This window comes from Monopterus albus, unplaced genomic scaffold (genome assembly GCF_001952655.1).
Source record: "Monopterus albus unplaced genomic scaffold, M_albus_1.0 scaffold82.1, whole genome shotgun sequence".
Classification (NCBI taxonomy): Eukaryota; Metazoa; Chordata; class Actinopteri; order Synbranchiformes; family Synbranchidae; genus Monopterus; species Monopterus albus.
The window spans coordinates 362,734-378,592 of record NW_018127962.1 but is presented as its reverse complement, the minus strand read 5'-3'; the positions used below and the strand labels follow the sequence as shown (position 1 = coordinate 378,592).

The following is a 15,859-nucleotide window of genomic DNA, read 5'->3' as shown; positions in this document are numbered from 1 at the left end:
GCTACGTCTAGGAGGCTCCACACCGGCTACGTGGGCATAGCTAGCTGGCCTATTCTCCATGGTGTGGAGCCGCGCTTCTAAGTCTGTGAGCCTCGCCTCCAATGCTGCTAGCATGTGACATTTATTACAAGTACCATTATCGCTACAGGAGGCAGAGGAATAACTGAACATGCGACACTCCGAGCAAGAGAAAGGAGGAGAGGAAGAGGGGGAAGCCATTGCTCTCGATTAAGCTACTAGCTTAGCTAGCTTCTAAACTAGCCGACCTAAAGTAGCAAGTTAAATTTGGTAGTTAGCAAGAACAAGTGGTGCAAGCGTATGCTGTCATTCAAAAATTCAGATGAACCTAGAAAATAGTGAGTTTAATTCCTAAACAATCTGGAAGCAAGCACAACGCAGTGCAAATACAGAAAAAGGAAATGAATACGGTTTACCACAGGAAACAGCAGTCCGTCAAAGGTTCCCCAAGTACATGCAAACTTTTGTGTTACCCCCTGCTCCTCATTTCCTCTTTCTCCCGCCTAGCCCTCAATAAGGCAGTGTTCTCCAGTGCATGGGAAATAATTGGCCATCCCTTTCATCACAGGATTATACAAACAAATCTCCTTTTGGAGTGGAGAAGCACTAACAGTCATCAAAATCCTGTTACATGGGGGTATTATCCTGCAATTAATTGCTTTTTCCAAACGCTAAGCTCTTCTCTCCCTCTTGTGTTCACACACTTTGATAAATTCAGTCCTGATTGACTCACTCTGGAAAGAGGTTGAGGGTTATAGGACTGAAAACAAATAATAGCTTTTACTCTGTACAGTATATCTGTCTCACACTCTCACTAGAAGTGTCATTTATGATGATCCAGCCGCTCATGTTTTGGCTGGAGGATGTACTTTGTGTCTTTGGTTACTGAAATGAAGAGGAACTGAGGATCTGCTCATTTCAGAATATAATTTAGTGCAGGTACGTTAAAAGCAGACACTCCTTTGAACAGCAGCTGTAGCTTATCTTTCATCAAACAGCACAGAGGAGATTAATGTGGGATGACACTTTCATTTGCCATCCTCTAAGGCGCTGTTTGTACAAGATTATTTTTAACAGCTTGGATAAAATAAATCATAGTAGGTGACACTGGGAGAAACTGTGTGAGGCCAAAGATTAAGAAGGATAAAAAAAAAAACAAGCAAGAAGAGTTGCAAGCATATTTGGTATTAGTGACATGTTGTCAGTACTTCAGTCGTTCCGCCATCTTGGTTCGGACTGAATTATCTCGATAACATTTGATATACTCCATGATTTTGTCTAAATATTCGTGGTTTTCTGAGGATGTATCTGCAGATTTGGTGACATCTGGCCTGATGTTATCACTTGTGCCATCATGAGGTTGACATTTTGGGAAATGTCTCAACAACTACTGAATGTATTGCCATTCGCATTCATGTGCACACATTCATGTTTCCCTGTGAGTGAACTGTAATCATTTTGGAGAGCCTTTAATTCTTCTTCAGGTCAGAATTTTTCATTTTGATGTTAAAAATGTTTTAATTTGTCCAATTACTTGGTCAATGACCAAACACCTGTACAACTATTTTAAAACAGATTTAACTTCCACAGACTTAACTTCAAATGTGCCCTCCCTGAGTCTGTGCCTCAGTCTGGCCACTGCTTCAAAAGTTTTCTAGATCCACCCCTAGTTAACATTCTAACACATCAGCATCAATCTCAAAATACCTCTGTGCCTAACGACCAGGCTATGCTAGAAGAGAAATGGTCTGTACAAAATGTTGTCTAACCTCATCAGAAACCAAAAGTATTCATAGCTGTTTCAAATGGCTACAATCAAAAGTGAAGTGAAGAACTGGTGGAGGGGGAAGACACAATGTTATACATTTTTATCAGTCTCTTCTAGAAGACATCCATAGTGTTGCACTCTGCTGCAAGTGACAAAAGCAGTTCTCTCAAAAATAAAAATCCTCAGCACAGCTGGTCAAATCATGGCGTGCAGCAGGTGTGACTGTCAGCAGTTTCAAAAAGTTAGAGAAATGAACAGCCACAGCATCAACCAGTCTAAGGTCATAAAGATGGGGGGGGGGACTATTCAATCAAGTGACAAACACTCCTCAGGAAGCAGATAGTTTCACTGTAGGTTCCAAAGAGCACATGTGCCGAGACTCTTGGTATTGTTAAAAAAAATTCTTGCAGACAATTCACTTTCACAGCTTCGTTGAAAAAAGCAACAGAAATCATGAGTCATACTTTCAGCTGAAATCTTTCTGAAAAAAAGACACAAAGTAAAAATCACATTTTTTCTTAACAGAGCAATAAATGAGAATCAATCCTTGTTTCCTTTCCTCGGACTGTTTTCTCATTCCACCGAGGGTGACATCATAGACTCAGTCAGGCCGAGCAGAGACAGCTTGTGTAACCTCAGCGATGGGCAGTATGATGGTGACGTGTGTGTGTGTGTGTGTGTGTGTGTGTGTCCGCGTGCACTGTAGCCACAACACACACAGACGTCACCTCACACGGCACACACAATTGCTATCCACTTCCCATTAGCACAGGAACTCCCTTGAGTCACCCTGGAGTGGAATACTGAGGATAAGGCCAACTATTTCAGTGAAATCATGTGTTAACGAGTGACTGACAGAGGCAGAGTTATGAAATGGTGTTCTCAGGATGTGAAGGGAAGTGAGATGATCTAGTCACGTGAAATTCTGCTGATGATGGTTCGTGGGAGACAGCTGGTATATTGACAGCCTTTCCTGTGAACTAATCTTATTGCACCAAGACAGGGAAACTGTACACTATGGTTTCACTTTGAGTTTTATGGCTATTCTGCTATTATTCTGCTGCAATACCAAGTTGTCTAAAGTTGATTATATGAGATGCTGTATACTGTACAGCGTTTGTCTAGTGTCATTAACTGGGCTGTCTGTATATTGGCGGGTCCCAGTGGAAATGAATTATTATAATTACTGCAGTACACAGTTACAGTACAGTGTATTTTTTGTCATCAGATAAAGTTAAACAAGGCTCGGCTATAAAAGTGGCCCTGTTGTTATAATTACCTTTTCAGGACATGAAGCGTTTTACTATTTACATATGGTGTTGACATGGTAGGTGACAATAAGACAAATTAAATAAAGAACTTGTATAAATATAACAAATGCAGATGCCTTCATACATTGCACTGCACAGTTGGCTACGTATGAAAGTGATGTCAGTCACATGTCACAGTCGTTGCAATCACCATAAATCAACCAAATTGGTTGTCAGCACTGCTCCCCACGATAACAAAGTATTTATTGCAAGAACTATGTTTAATTCCACCAGCAGAGCTGCTGAGAACTGTAGAATCAAAGCTGAGGAAAATGGATGCTGTTCTAGGCCTGCTCTGCAATTAAAAACAATTACCTCTGTTACCCCAACCCTCCGATCCCCTGCACCTACAGTACACATGCGTACACTGTCAGGGAGAAAGGTACTCCCTGACTGGACAGTATTACAGTAGTACACTGCACTGCTGCTGAATACTGTACCACACTCCTACTGTATTTATAACTGTATATTTTGCACAGCACTTGTTGGCTTATAACGTTTATTCTTCAACTCTTACTCTTTCTTACTTTAAAGGTATTTATTGTCTATTCCTTTGGTTTTAAAGATTTGTTATATTGCTGCTGTTGTATCAGCGTACATCAAAAAGTCATTGTACATAACAAGAACGCATCACATCTCTCAGAACAAGCTGTTTATCTGGGAGGACTGCACTTAATACTAATGGGTCTGGATGCAGCTCCATTGGAGAAAAGGGTCTGCTAATGTTTTCTCATAGTCACCTGTCTCTACAGTAATTATGGCCTCCAGGTAGGTGTGGCTTGGTAAAATAGATCATTTCAGGACAACTGAAGTTTGATTGTTAAAGATGAAATTGATTCCTAATATATATTCATGATATTCCTGTATATTTTTTTAATCTAAAAACATTTTAAGGCTCAAACTGCATTACAGATGCCAAGCATCTCCTGTAGTGTTGCATTTATTAAGTTTCCCTTCTCCCTGAATAAACAAGGCCATTAACTAACCAGGTAAAAGATTACATTTGACCGCATTGTCCTTGTAAACAGGACCCAACACAACAGTTTAACATTCAGCAGCAGAAAAGGTATCGACTATTCTTAGAACAATAAGGAGTGCATCTACACCCATAGTAAACACTTTATTATCAGTGTGTCACCCCATTCCACCATCACTGATTGCAAAACATTGTGCTTTTTTTCTTTCTGCACTGAAATAAACATTACAGCTGTTTTTACAAAACAGCTACAAGCTCTTAAGATGGCCACTTGACATAAGCCCGCTGTCGACATTAAGAATTTTATATTCAGCTACAGCTTCTCAGAAGACCTTTGGGGAAGTTTTTGTGCTGAGTATGTGCAAACATGACAACTCCACTGTGTGAGAACAAATGCTTTCATTTAATGGGGAACAATGCGTAGGTGTGTTTTCATGTTAAAACAATTGGTGGCCATTCGCTGTAAAATGTGAGAACAGCATATTGAAAAAAACTTAAAGTATTACACCAGAACTGGGTTTTGAGCAGCATGAACATCTGTGTTTCTAAGAACCCAGCCGCTCCAATCTAACCCGTCCTGACTCAAACTAACAGATCAAAGCAGTAATGACTGGCAGATTTGGATATGTAGCAAAAGAAGGTAGAACATTTTTGGCTAGACTGCAGTTTGGACTCCATCCACATGAAACAATCCCGCATCTCGGCTCCCTGTTTGATTAATTGTCTTTGAGGTCAGCCAAGGCTGTGAAAATATAGAGTTTATTCAGTGGATATAATGGTATAACGGGCCGATGACTAATTCTGGATGAGAAAAACACTTGAGTTTATAAAGCTTGCAGAGTCTAGGAGCCTATGTCAAGATAAATATGGTCAGCCAGAGGAGTGTTTCATGCTTGAAAGGGCTTCCTTTATGTTCTAGAGGCAGAATTTACACACTGAATTGAAATGCAACCATCTTATTGTAAACATTCCAACACTCGAATTCTATATTCAAAGCAAACCGTCAGCTGCCCAAAGACACAATGGCAGACAATCAGACACGTGCAGAAAAGTTCTCGTTTCCAAAATTCATAAACGAAACAGTGGCAGCAGGCAGAATACACCAACAGAGGAAGGTGATGCACTTGTTACTTCCTTCTATCATCAAATGACCTTTTTCAGACACACAAGAACGGAACCAAATTCCAGCTGTAATTATAATACCGTGTTCACCATGTCTGACGTAGCTTTGCACTTAGATACTTTGTCATGGAAATACTGAACTACTGTCCTTTGTCACAGCAAAAATGAAAATGTCTGATGTACAATGAGCATTGTCTTTTGACTAAGATATACATTATCTTCCAGGACAATCATTAATCAGGATGGTTTAATAATTATGCAACAGGTTTCAACTGACTAACTCAGATAAAAATAACCACAGACACCACGTTGTTATATCTAGCTGCATTGTGGGCTTTCTCTAAGTCAGGGGTTTTCAATCAGTGGTCCGCAGACCCGTAGTGGTCTGTGAAGGCATGATATGCACATTTGTTTGCTGTGAAAAAGTAAGTTAAATATCATAGCTCCCTTTTGATAACAAAGTATACTTTCAAAATTCCATCACTGCTGCTTCTCGGAATAAAGGCCAAAAGTAAAACCCTATTTTTCTATATCAAAAAGCATCCGTAATTATCTTCACTATATTAGACAAAAAGCAAACAGCTGCGAGTAAGAAAAAGCTGGAACGAAGACATGAAAAAGAATTCACTGTTTCTTCCAAGTGCCAGCTGGAGAACAAAATTTTACAGTTTTTCCCGTACTTGTTTGTTCATCTACCCATCATCATTATCTAGTATCCTCACAAAAAGAAGTGTAAGCAAAGCACGAAGCTATTCTAAGCCCAACTGTACCTCTAACTCAAGTTCTAGTGTCTAGTCCCTATTCATTTCTTATGTCTGCATGTGCATGTGTAATATGACAGAACGGCTCAAACGGAGAATAATTCACAGTAAAGGCTGGCTGTCAGCCAGAGCAGACTGAACTATTCTCAGAGCAGATCAATACCCACCCTCTCTTTACCACTACTGGTGGTGAGTGACTCAGCTAATTATAACAAGGGAGAGCGATGCCCTGAATACCGTTTTCTCTTCTGGCTCACTGACATGGGGATGCAGCCACACTCCTACACAAGCACTGTATAAACACACATAACACACACCCACGTAACTCATAAGGTATACACTAGCTGACCAGCTATACGCTATAGCTATATGCTTCAACCTCCAGCAACCTAAACTATGCTGCATAGGCGTAGCATGTTGTGGCCTTGTATAATGAACTCAACATAAATTCTCAGTTACACTGAGACTAATTGTAAGAGGGTTTTCAGATAGGACGTGGTATGCGCTGTGCTTAGCACGGGAGTTAAGTGCAGCACAGGGGAGGAGGGCGCACACATATTGGGCACCAGTTGCCAGGTCACTAAAATGCTTTTGAGGAGGTGCCTAGCAGATTTTAACTAGGTTTTTGAGCAGCAAACTTGGATATATGATGTATCTACATGTCAGTGAAAAGCTCTGGCTTTAGTTGTATTGATGAGGAGAAGATGAGCTGCAGCAAACAAGAGGGTGTGGGTCCGCCAAAATCAGCTTCTCCTCCATTTTCTTTGCGGTCTGTCAGATTTTCTACAATTGGACACATCGACATGTTGTCACAAAGCGCTGCATCCAATTTGAACTTTTTTAACTTCAGCACAGCTCGCAAGGATGGCACACGCGACCTCGCACTGCACTCAGCTCAGCACAGTGCAGCACCCACCCCGTCCTATCTGAAAGCCCCTTAAGGCACATGCAAACACTTTGTTGAGCCAGTGCAATTGAGTCAGTTTTTCCGATGTATACCTAAAGACTGTGTCGCACGTATACAAGATAAAACGATGCATCATCACTTTGAAGCACTAACGCACCAGGTCCCGACTATTGTTCTACAACAATAAAGCTTTTGGCCTTCTGTACCTCTGCTGCTCATTCCCACAGTAGCTGCTCATCCTGCTTAAAAAGAGAGATGGCAGAGAGAAATGAAACCTGTTCGTGTGCCTGCTCGACAGCGTGACAAACACACTTGCTCACAGAAACATACACACATCAACCAGCTGCTGAGTCACCTTAGTCGTAGGACGACCGCTGCACAAAGAAAGAATGCGAGGCCTAAAAATAACAGCCATCATTCCTATGGAATCTGCAGCTCAGCCATGTTTGGACGGCCAGCAGAGACAGGTTCACATGGCCTTTCCGAGTCGAGCTGCTGTCATCGGCTTAGTGACCTCTTGTGGAAGAACTGTGTTGGAAATGTGAAAATAAATGGTTTGAAACTGCATGTTTCTATTTGGCAGGAGGGCTTGTGCAAAAGAGGGGTGTGAGTTTGTACATGCACGCGCACAGACACACACACACACAGACAGGCCAGCTGGTGCTGTGTGTTTTAGTGAACACTCAGTAAGCCCCTACTGCTGCCACTGTGCTTGTTCAACATAAAGTAGCTGAACACTCTTGCGCAACACACATATGGTCACGCGTATGTAGGCAACAGGTACACACTAACACACGCACACACACACACTCACATTCAATTATCTCATATCGTCAGCTCATCTTTACAATCACTGTCACAGCAATGTTTTTCAAACTGACACTATAAACTGTACTTCACCCTTCAATGTCTGGTTACCTTCTTAAGTAACAGCCCAGAGTTCATACTTTTTCTCTAAAATACTGCAAAACAAAGATTGCACAGCACTGGCTTCCTTGTTTGTACTTATAGTTTTATCTTGGGATCGGTGTCTCTGGGAGCTTGGATGTTACAGGCCAAGCTTGCATATTTTATGTGAATGCTTATAGCCCAGCACCACTAACGCTTTATGGGGATGAGTCATCTCAATAAACAGGCCCAGCATGGGAAAATATCCTGGTGATGTTAAAGCTAATGTTAAGGCTGTACACTTAAGCTTTGTACCAGCTAGTTCACTGAGGCCATTTGGAGAGTAAACAGTTCAGGTGGCATACAGGAGGAGAGATTGTTCCAACTGGTAATAAAGGGCAATAAGAGCTGAGCATTAAGGAACAACTGAGTCACACTTTAAAGATCGTTAATTATTGTCTAAAACATGTGATGCATGCTTGATGAGGCAGGCATGATAAATAGCTGATGATTTCTTCATTCCTCTCACGCTCAGGTTATTTTGGCATTAGTAAAACCTAAGGCAGCAGCTGAGAGATTTATGACACCATGACAAACACAGTAAAAAAAAAAAAGCCATTAATGTTTGAGCCATATGCTCACGTAGTCCTGTGTGAAAGGTAATAGCAGCAGGCAGTTTCATCAGAGACGAGCCGAGCTGGAGTCGGTGCCGTTACTGGATTGCTCAATGGTTGTGTCACCAGGAGGCTGGACTGCTCGGGCGGAGTGTTTGAGCTCAGAGCTCAACATCATAGGAGCTCACTCACTCTCTGCCTCTCTCTGAGTGCGGGGCGGTCTGTCTATCTGTCTTTCTCTCTGTCTCTGGTGCTGTCTACCCCCCACCCCCACCCCCTCTCTCTTTCAGTCCGTATTTCTCACCAGAAGTACAGTACACAGACCTCAGAGCCACGGGCATTCGCTCTCCAAAAGGACGCAGGTTGGATTATTACCAAAAACGCACCGTGACTGAATCCGCAGAAGTTTCATTTATATCTCAACTAGTATGAGTCTCACATGGATGGAGCGCACTGTTTGCAGTTTATTGTAACCATCACATCCTAAACAAGTCAGGGTCTCGTTAGTTGCTTTCATGGTGAATCAGTCAATCAGGATGAACTTGCAGTGGAGCAGCCCAGCACCCTGCATTCGCACCGGTAGGGTCGCGCACAAGGGGCTGGACTCAGACGATCAACCGCTGGCTAAATGCGCAAGGCTGAGCGGGGAGGCGGGGGACACACACGGACTCCTCGCCACCTCTCCCGGGTCCCCGGCCAGGCTGGTCTCAATCCCTGGCCCGGCGACCCACCAGGGACCGTCCAGGATAGGACCGTTTCTGCTTCTACCTCTGACGGACCGGGAGATCACGCACAGCGCGATGAACACCGACACTGGCGGCGAGCTACTGTGCAAGGTATGCGCAATCCCGTCATTGTGCAATTTCTTTAAATGAATGGTGTTTCAAGACAACGGGTTGCCCAACAGCCTGTCTGACATCAGTATTTAGCAGACTTTTTCATCAAATATCATTCTCACGCGAAATGTATCACACTTTGCGCAATAACACTGCCTCATATTGAAATTGTGAACTATGATTATTTTAAATGTGGTTATAAATACACTTATGAACAGGCTGTGCTGTGGTGTGGACATAAAACCTACAGTACCTACTGAGAGCCATCTAACCTTGGTACTATACAGTATATGTGACTCAGTTGCATAGATGTCACTGCAATAAGCCACGCTGTGACTCAGAGATGCAAACATGAGGCAAAGAATGACCGTCACGATTAAGATCTGCTCTAATAAAGTTAATGCCTTCCACTGTTATAAATCCATATGTGTATTTTGCATGATAGACCTGCAGGCTTTTGGCTTTGTTGATTAATAAAGTTAATCACTTCACACTTTGCTTATTCGTTTGTCATGCCCTTGCAAAGGCAAGGTATTGAGCTGGAATCTAAGCCTTTTTTAACCTGCTGCCAAATCTGCATGGCTGTTTCCTCAGATGATCATTAAGAACACACTTACCCACTGGCTCCTCCCCCTCACAGTCACTCTCTCTATTTCCCTCCCTCCCTATCTCTCTCATTTGCATCCCTGCCCCCCCCTCTCTTTCTACTGTCCTTTGTCTCCCAGGTCTTTAATATGGGGGTCTACCAAGAAAAGATCAGAGCCTATGGGATCCTACCTGCCCATAGGAATGTGGCCGGCGTCAAGGACATCATCCTTGGTGAACGCAAGGCCTACGTGTTTCTGGACAAGGACTTTGGGGACATGCACACCTTGGTGAAGAGCTGTCGCAGGCTTGATGAGGAGCACGCCTGCAGGCTTTTCCGTCAGGTGGCTCTGGCGGTGGCACACTGTCATCAGTCTGGCATCGTGCTGGGCGACCTCAAACTGCGCAAGTTTGTCTTCGCTGATGAGAAAAGGTGAGATGGTAGAATCATGCAGTTAGCCGACATTCAAGGAAAAAAAAACTTAAAACATGCAGGGTAGTGCGACTTGTCGGTGAAGGCACAGAGCAAACATGGCAGCAGCTGATACACACAGGCCATGTGGGCACAGATAGAGTAGGAGGTTCTGTAGCCGCTTCTGGAGGCAGTCTGCATAGCTTCCCAGATTTTTCGCCCTCTCTGTCTGTCTCCTTTTCTCACTCTAGATGTGTTTCTTTGTACACGTGTTGTGTTTGTTTTGCATGCGAGTGTGTGTGCATGTGTGAATGTAGTGGGTGGTAGTTTGGCAGAACTGCTAGACGAGGCTGGTGAATGAGATAATCATGTCCTTTTGTGTTCTATATCTTGGAATATATTTATTGCTCATTATTTATTAATATATTACATCATAACTAATGGGTCCAACAAGGATTCATTCAGTACACTTTCATACATGAAGGAGTAGTTCAATGAACTCACCCCCACCCCACATGCCTTAATGTCTGCAACTCTGAGTACTACATTTTGTTCAGGAAGACACACAAACCCCCCTGTTTACAAAACTATTTGTCGCTTCTTTACCCTTGCGTCACTCTTTTTCCTGTAAGCGCCCGCTGATCGCACACATACCCCCCGGCCCCCAGCTTTCCAAAGTCCTTTATTCCATGAGGACTGCTTAACAGTAATGATCTCCAGCCATGACCTATGTGCTTGCAGGGTTACACTGGATGAATGAGAGCACACGGCCAGTGAGACAAACTGAAGTTAGTTTTGTCCCTCTGATAGTTATACGGCTACAGAGTGATGAGTCAGTGTGTATATGCAGAGGGGAAGAGGAGGAGGGGTGGCTGCACACGGGTGCTCATTTTCATTCTTTGCATGTGCCCATATGTGCAAATCATGGTGCATTGTAAACCCAAATGCCTGTAATTCTGCATTTTGGTATGTTGATGATGGCACTGCAACATTAATGCTGGTAGACTGACCCTGAAGACCCATTTGACCCAGCTGCATTAACACAGACTTCTCCTTACACTTTGGCTGGCAACATACTGTAGCGCCACTAGGAAACAGTTCTATGGTAATGAGTGTTAAAACAAATCATCAGATTTTTTTCCAGATACATTCCACCCAATCACAGCCAGACTTTTGACAAACATCAACACAATCAGTCTCCATGAAATCTCATGATTCTGCGTGACCTCACTATCCCGTCATACATCCCAACAATTATGCTGTGATGCAATGTCCCAGCCAACAATGTTCCACTTGAGCCAGAAACAGGAAAAGTCACAACAATTTGACAAATGCAGTATCCATTCCCGCACGCACAGTGCAGCTGAAAAAGCCAGATCAAGGAAGGTGACTAGCACGGTGAAGCATGCAGAGCTTCACTGCTGGGCCAGCCTTCCCATGCGTCACTGATGTGGCAACAGCCATTTGAAGGCAATTATGGGATGGCTGGCGCCGCCAGTGTGGGACCCAGGTGCAGATAGCCTCGGCTGCAAAAAGAAACAGAGAGGCGAGAGAAGATATGTACTCTCAACAGAAGGATGAGTCACTCTCTCCACCCTTGAAACTCTCTTCTGTTTCCTTCTCTGTCTCTGTCTCCCTTTCTCCTCTCTTGACTTATCTCCTCCGCTATCTTGGTGTTTAAATATGAGCTACTTTCTGTCTTGGTCGTTCTGGCTACTGTCACTGTTTTCATCCTCTCTAGTTGTCTGTTGCTCTCTGCAGCCTGTCTGATGACTGAAGTGTCTCACAGAGTTGACCCTCTGAATATGAGAACAGCATCTTGTGTGTTTGTGGAACTTGATAAAACCTTAATCAGTCTTAGGAGCAAATCAAGAGGCTCAAATTAATGTCAATTAAAAATATTGTATGTCTTTGTCCCATAATTCATTTTGCAGGAGAGTTTCTATGATTAATGTCTCATTCTACAAATACACTTTCACAATCTTAGCTGCTGTGGTTCCAGACTAAATGTACATCCTGCTAATAACATGGCTAAATATAGCATTGTGTGTGTGTGTGTTAGTAGAGACCGGGAAGGAAGGGAAGAAGGAGGAAGAGGAGGAGGAGGAGGGTGCTGGTGTTGTATTTTTGTGTGTTTATGTGACTATGTGCCAGGAAGTCATTGGCAGTCTTAAGCAGCACTGCTTCTCAATTGAGACTCACTGTTGTGCACTTAGGTCACAGTAAGTTCACTGGTGTGTGTGTGTGTGTGTGTGTGTGTGTGTGTGCCTGTTGTGCAGCTTAAGGCCAAGGGAAAAATGCTTGTTTTTCCATGATGTAATCTGTATTTTACTTTTAACAGATCTCTGAGAGGTTTTATATTTTTAAACAAAGTCACTGTTATATGAAACATACACAAAACATACACACACACACACACAACTACACTGCTCTCAATCAGTGGGGGAACGACTAGTGTTTTAAATAAACTGTGGGAACTCATAACAACATTTATCTAGCATCATGAGAATTGAGCAAAAATATATTTATGAAATTCAGACCGGGATTGGGATGATGAACATTGTGTTCTGTCCTGTATAAAAGCCGATTATGCCATTGCCATCACATCTCCCACCACTAAATGAAAGTACAGCAGTAACTTGTAGCTGCAGTTGTATCAATTGGGGTCTGAGGTGCAGGGATAGCTGTTGTAAGCAGACATACAACTAACAGAAACTGATGCCCTATATACTAAAGAAAGCATGTTCTGTGCTCTTAAAGGTCTTGCCAAATGTCCTGATCTTATTTTGACTTTGCTTCCCAGGACTCAGGTGAAACTAGAAAGCCTCGAAGACTGCCACGTCCTGGAAGATCCAAACGACGACTCCATATCAGACACCCACGGCTGCCCCGCTTACGTTAGCCCAGAGATCCTCAACGGATCTGCGCCTTACTCCGGCAAGATGGCCGATATGTGGAGCCTGGGTGTCATGCTGTACACCATGCTGGTTGGCCGTTACCCCTTCCATGACCCGGACCCGGCCACGCTGTTTTCAAAAATCCGCCAAGGCCAGTGCTGTGTGCCAGAGGGCCTGTCACCCAAGGCCAAGTGTCTGCTCCAGAGCCTACTGAGGAAAGAACCCTGGGAGAGACTTACAGCGATGGAGCTGCTCGCGCACCCTTGGTTCCACCAGCCACTGTCACCACAAGAAGTGGCAGTGGGTGAACAGGAAGTGAGCTCGGCGGAACAGATGGTGCCAACCTTCGATGTGGAAGAGGACAGTAATCTGTTCTGCTGATGGATACGACTCAGCTGAGTCTAGCTGAGGGACCAAAACAAAATCCCATTGATGGATTCATTGTTATTTTGTTTGTTTTTTACATTGGCACTTTTTAGAAACTCATTTGTGTTCTGTTGTGTGTACATACACCCTGAAGCTTTCTACAAAAACTTACTGTACTGTACTTTGTTGTCGTATATGTGTTACTAGCAAAGGGCATTGTTCACAATGATCATTCATTGTGTTTCTACATGTTTTTGAAATTATCTGGTGCTAAAAGAAGTAAAAAGAACTCCAAACTTGCCACATTATATTAACAGAATAACCTCTGCTGGCTACTATGAATATGAGTATCACAGAAATTTAAAACCATGGCAAACTTGCTCTCAGCCTGGACTCGCAAGGCTTCAGAAATCATTAGAGGAATCCTGAAGGTGAGGCAACCAGGATGTTGTCCCTGTCACTCCTGTGACCAGGCTGGAGGCTTCAATGGCTGACTCATCGAATGGCTTGCAGAAGGCCTAGCACAAGCTTGACTTTTTGCAGCAGGCACTGACATAGAGTGAGAAAGATGCTTAGCAGCGGACTGATGTGTCACACTCAGCAAGACGCTATGGAGATGTCTCCCTGCCAATCTGGCAATGTCTCAGCGAATGGAAAGCATTTACAAATCTCACACCATGTGCAGAAGGTTGAGAAAGGCAGGGTGTTACTGGTGTAAGACTCACAGCAAAGTGGGAAGAGTTTGTCACACGCTCACTCAACAAAAAGCAATGACATTGGAGTCTTTGTAAATAGTGAACGGAGAAAGCTACATCTCAGAAATGTCCTCATTTTAAAATCAAATCCTTTACCATGCTCGAAGCTGATTCTTTATAAAGCCTCTGGCCCTGCTAAATGCACTGCGAACAATCGGCTCTTCAGAAAGGCTGTGTGTGCAACTAGCCACACCTAAACCTGACATTAAAGTTTCTGGTTTCAAAATAAATGCTGGGAGCAACTGTTTTAAAAACTCAGTCACATGCCTTAGCAGAAACAGAGACAGGAGATGGCTGGATACGTCTTCAGCTTGAGGGCTTGCTACAGTAGGACTTCAGTGGAAAAAGGAAAACTTCAGAGAATTCAAATGGTACCTCCCACTAATGCGACATGCTTTTTCTGTCAATCCAACAATGTTTATATTTCTAAGAAAGGTGTCTATCCTGTTAAGGAGCCACCAAATCAGAAACATATTACAGAAAAAAAAATTTGTTGAGCAATTGAACCAGTTTTGCTCATTTCTAGAACATTGTTAAGCTGAGTTGCCTCTACAATGTCGAGCTGTGTTGAGTGTTGTGCCCGTATCACTGTGTTTCATAAACTGAATGGCTCTGAAGTAGTCATAGTCATGCAATATTTGATGTTGGTTGTCAGGTGATGTCAACACTTGAGTGAGTCTGCAGAGAACGATCCTGACCTTGGCTGGAAGAATCTGTTCTGACTGTTTCACCTCCTCAGTGGTGTCCCCCTGTCATGATTATTTTTTTTTGCTGTTGAACGCTGTGGATCCATGGAAGAGTTGCCATAATAAAAGATCTTTTATCTTGGATTGTGGCAGATGGATGCAGCATTTCAGTAACAGTTCTGCAGCCCAGCTACTTTGTTCTGGTACAAGAATTGTGACATTGATACTGAATCTGGCAGGTCTGAGGATAGCTGCTATGATTTTGTTCCGGGTTCATACATGTAGAGTGAGTCACAAGTTCATGTGACACGTAGAGTACACTGACACGGGTGCACAAACTTCATATTGCACTGTGAATTATGTATTTGTGACACAGCCTAGAGGCTATTATTAGTCCAGACGGGTTACACACAAGAGTTGTATTCGTTGTACAAAAAATGTAAATATGTATATTTGAAATGTGTGTGCAGATGTTGAATAAAGATCACATTTTATATATTCACATGGCTTCTTTTTACATTATTGCTGCTTGTCTTTCATACACATATAGACATAGCTCAACTGTGGGCGTCGAAGGTCTTCTTGCAAGAATTCTCCCAACACCGTTCTTCATCAACAGTGTTTTCTCATTTTCCTCAGCACCTTCAACTTCATCCTTGCAAGGGGGGGGGGGGAAACCCTCTCTCTCTCTCATTGTTTACTGTTCTGTGACCTTTGAGTAATGTAACATTTAACTCCTCAAACACATAAATGTCAATAATGGGTCAGTGTCTTTTCCTGGAATATGCATGGTGGAGCATAGTCTTGTTTTTTCCCCCCTCAGCTTCAGCAGTAACCAGAGAAACCTGAGGACAGCTCATGACACCAGCACTATTTAAGCTCAAATTCATTCCTAATATCCAATCCACTTCTGAGTATGAGTCACTGTTTGACCTATAAGAGCTTGGCATGTCTCAAC

General features: G+C 43.1%; 1 protein-coding gene and 1 long non-coding RNA gene across 2 annotated transcripts in view; one reads left to right on the top strand and one right to left on the bottom strand.

Moving 5' to 3' along the window:
• Nucleotides 1–10,043, bottom strand: part of LOC109963948 (uncharacterized) — a 51,386-nt gene extending 41,343 nt beyond the window's left edge. The window contains exon 1 of the long non-coding RNA XR_002275457.1: nt 9,978–10,043. This is a non-coding gene — a long non-coding RNA (uncharacterized LOC109963948). The remainder of the gene's footprint in view (nt 1–9,977) is intronic.
• On the top strand, nt 8,408–15,378 carry trib1 (tribbles pseudokinase 1). The gene is made up of 3 exons (XM_020606897.1): nt 8,408–9,200; nt 9,926–10,218; nt 13,001–15,378. Exons 1-3 carry the CDS (start codon nt 8,880–8,882, stop codon nt 13,473–13,475), a joined length of 1,089 nt encoding a protein of 362 aa, XP_020462553.1. The 5' UTR covers nt 8,408–8,879; the 3' UTR covers nt 13,476–15,378.
• Nucleotides 15,379–15,859: the final 481 nt, after the last annotated feature.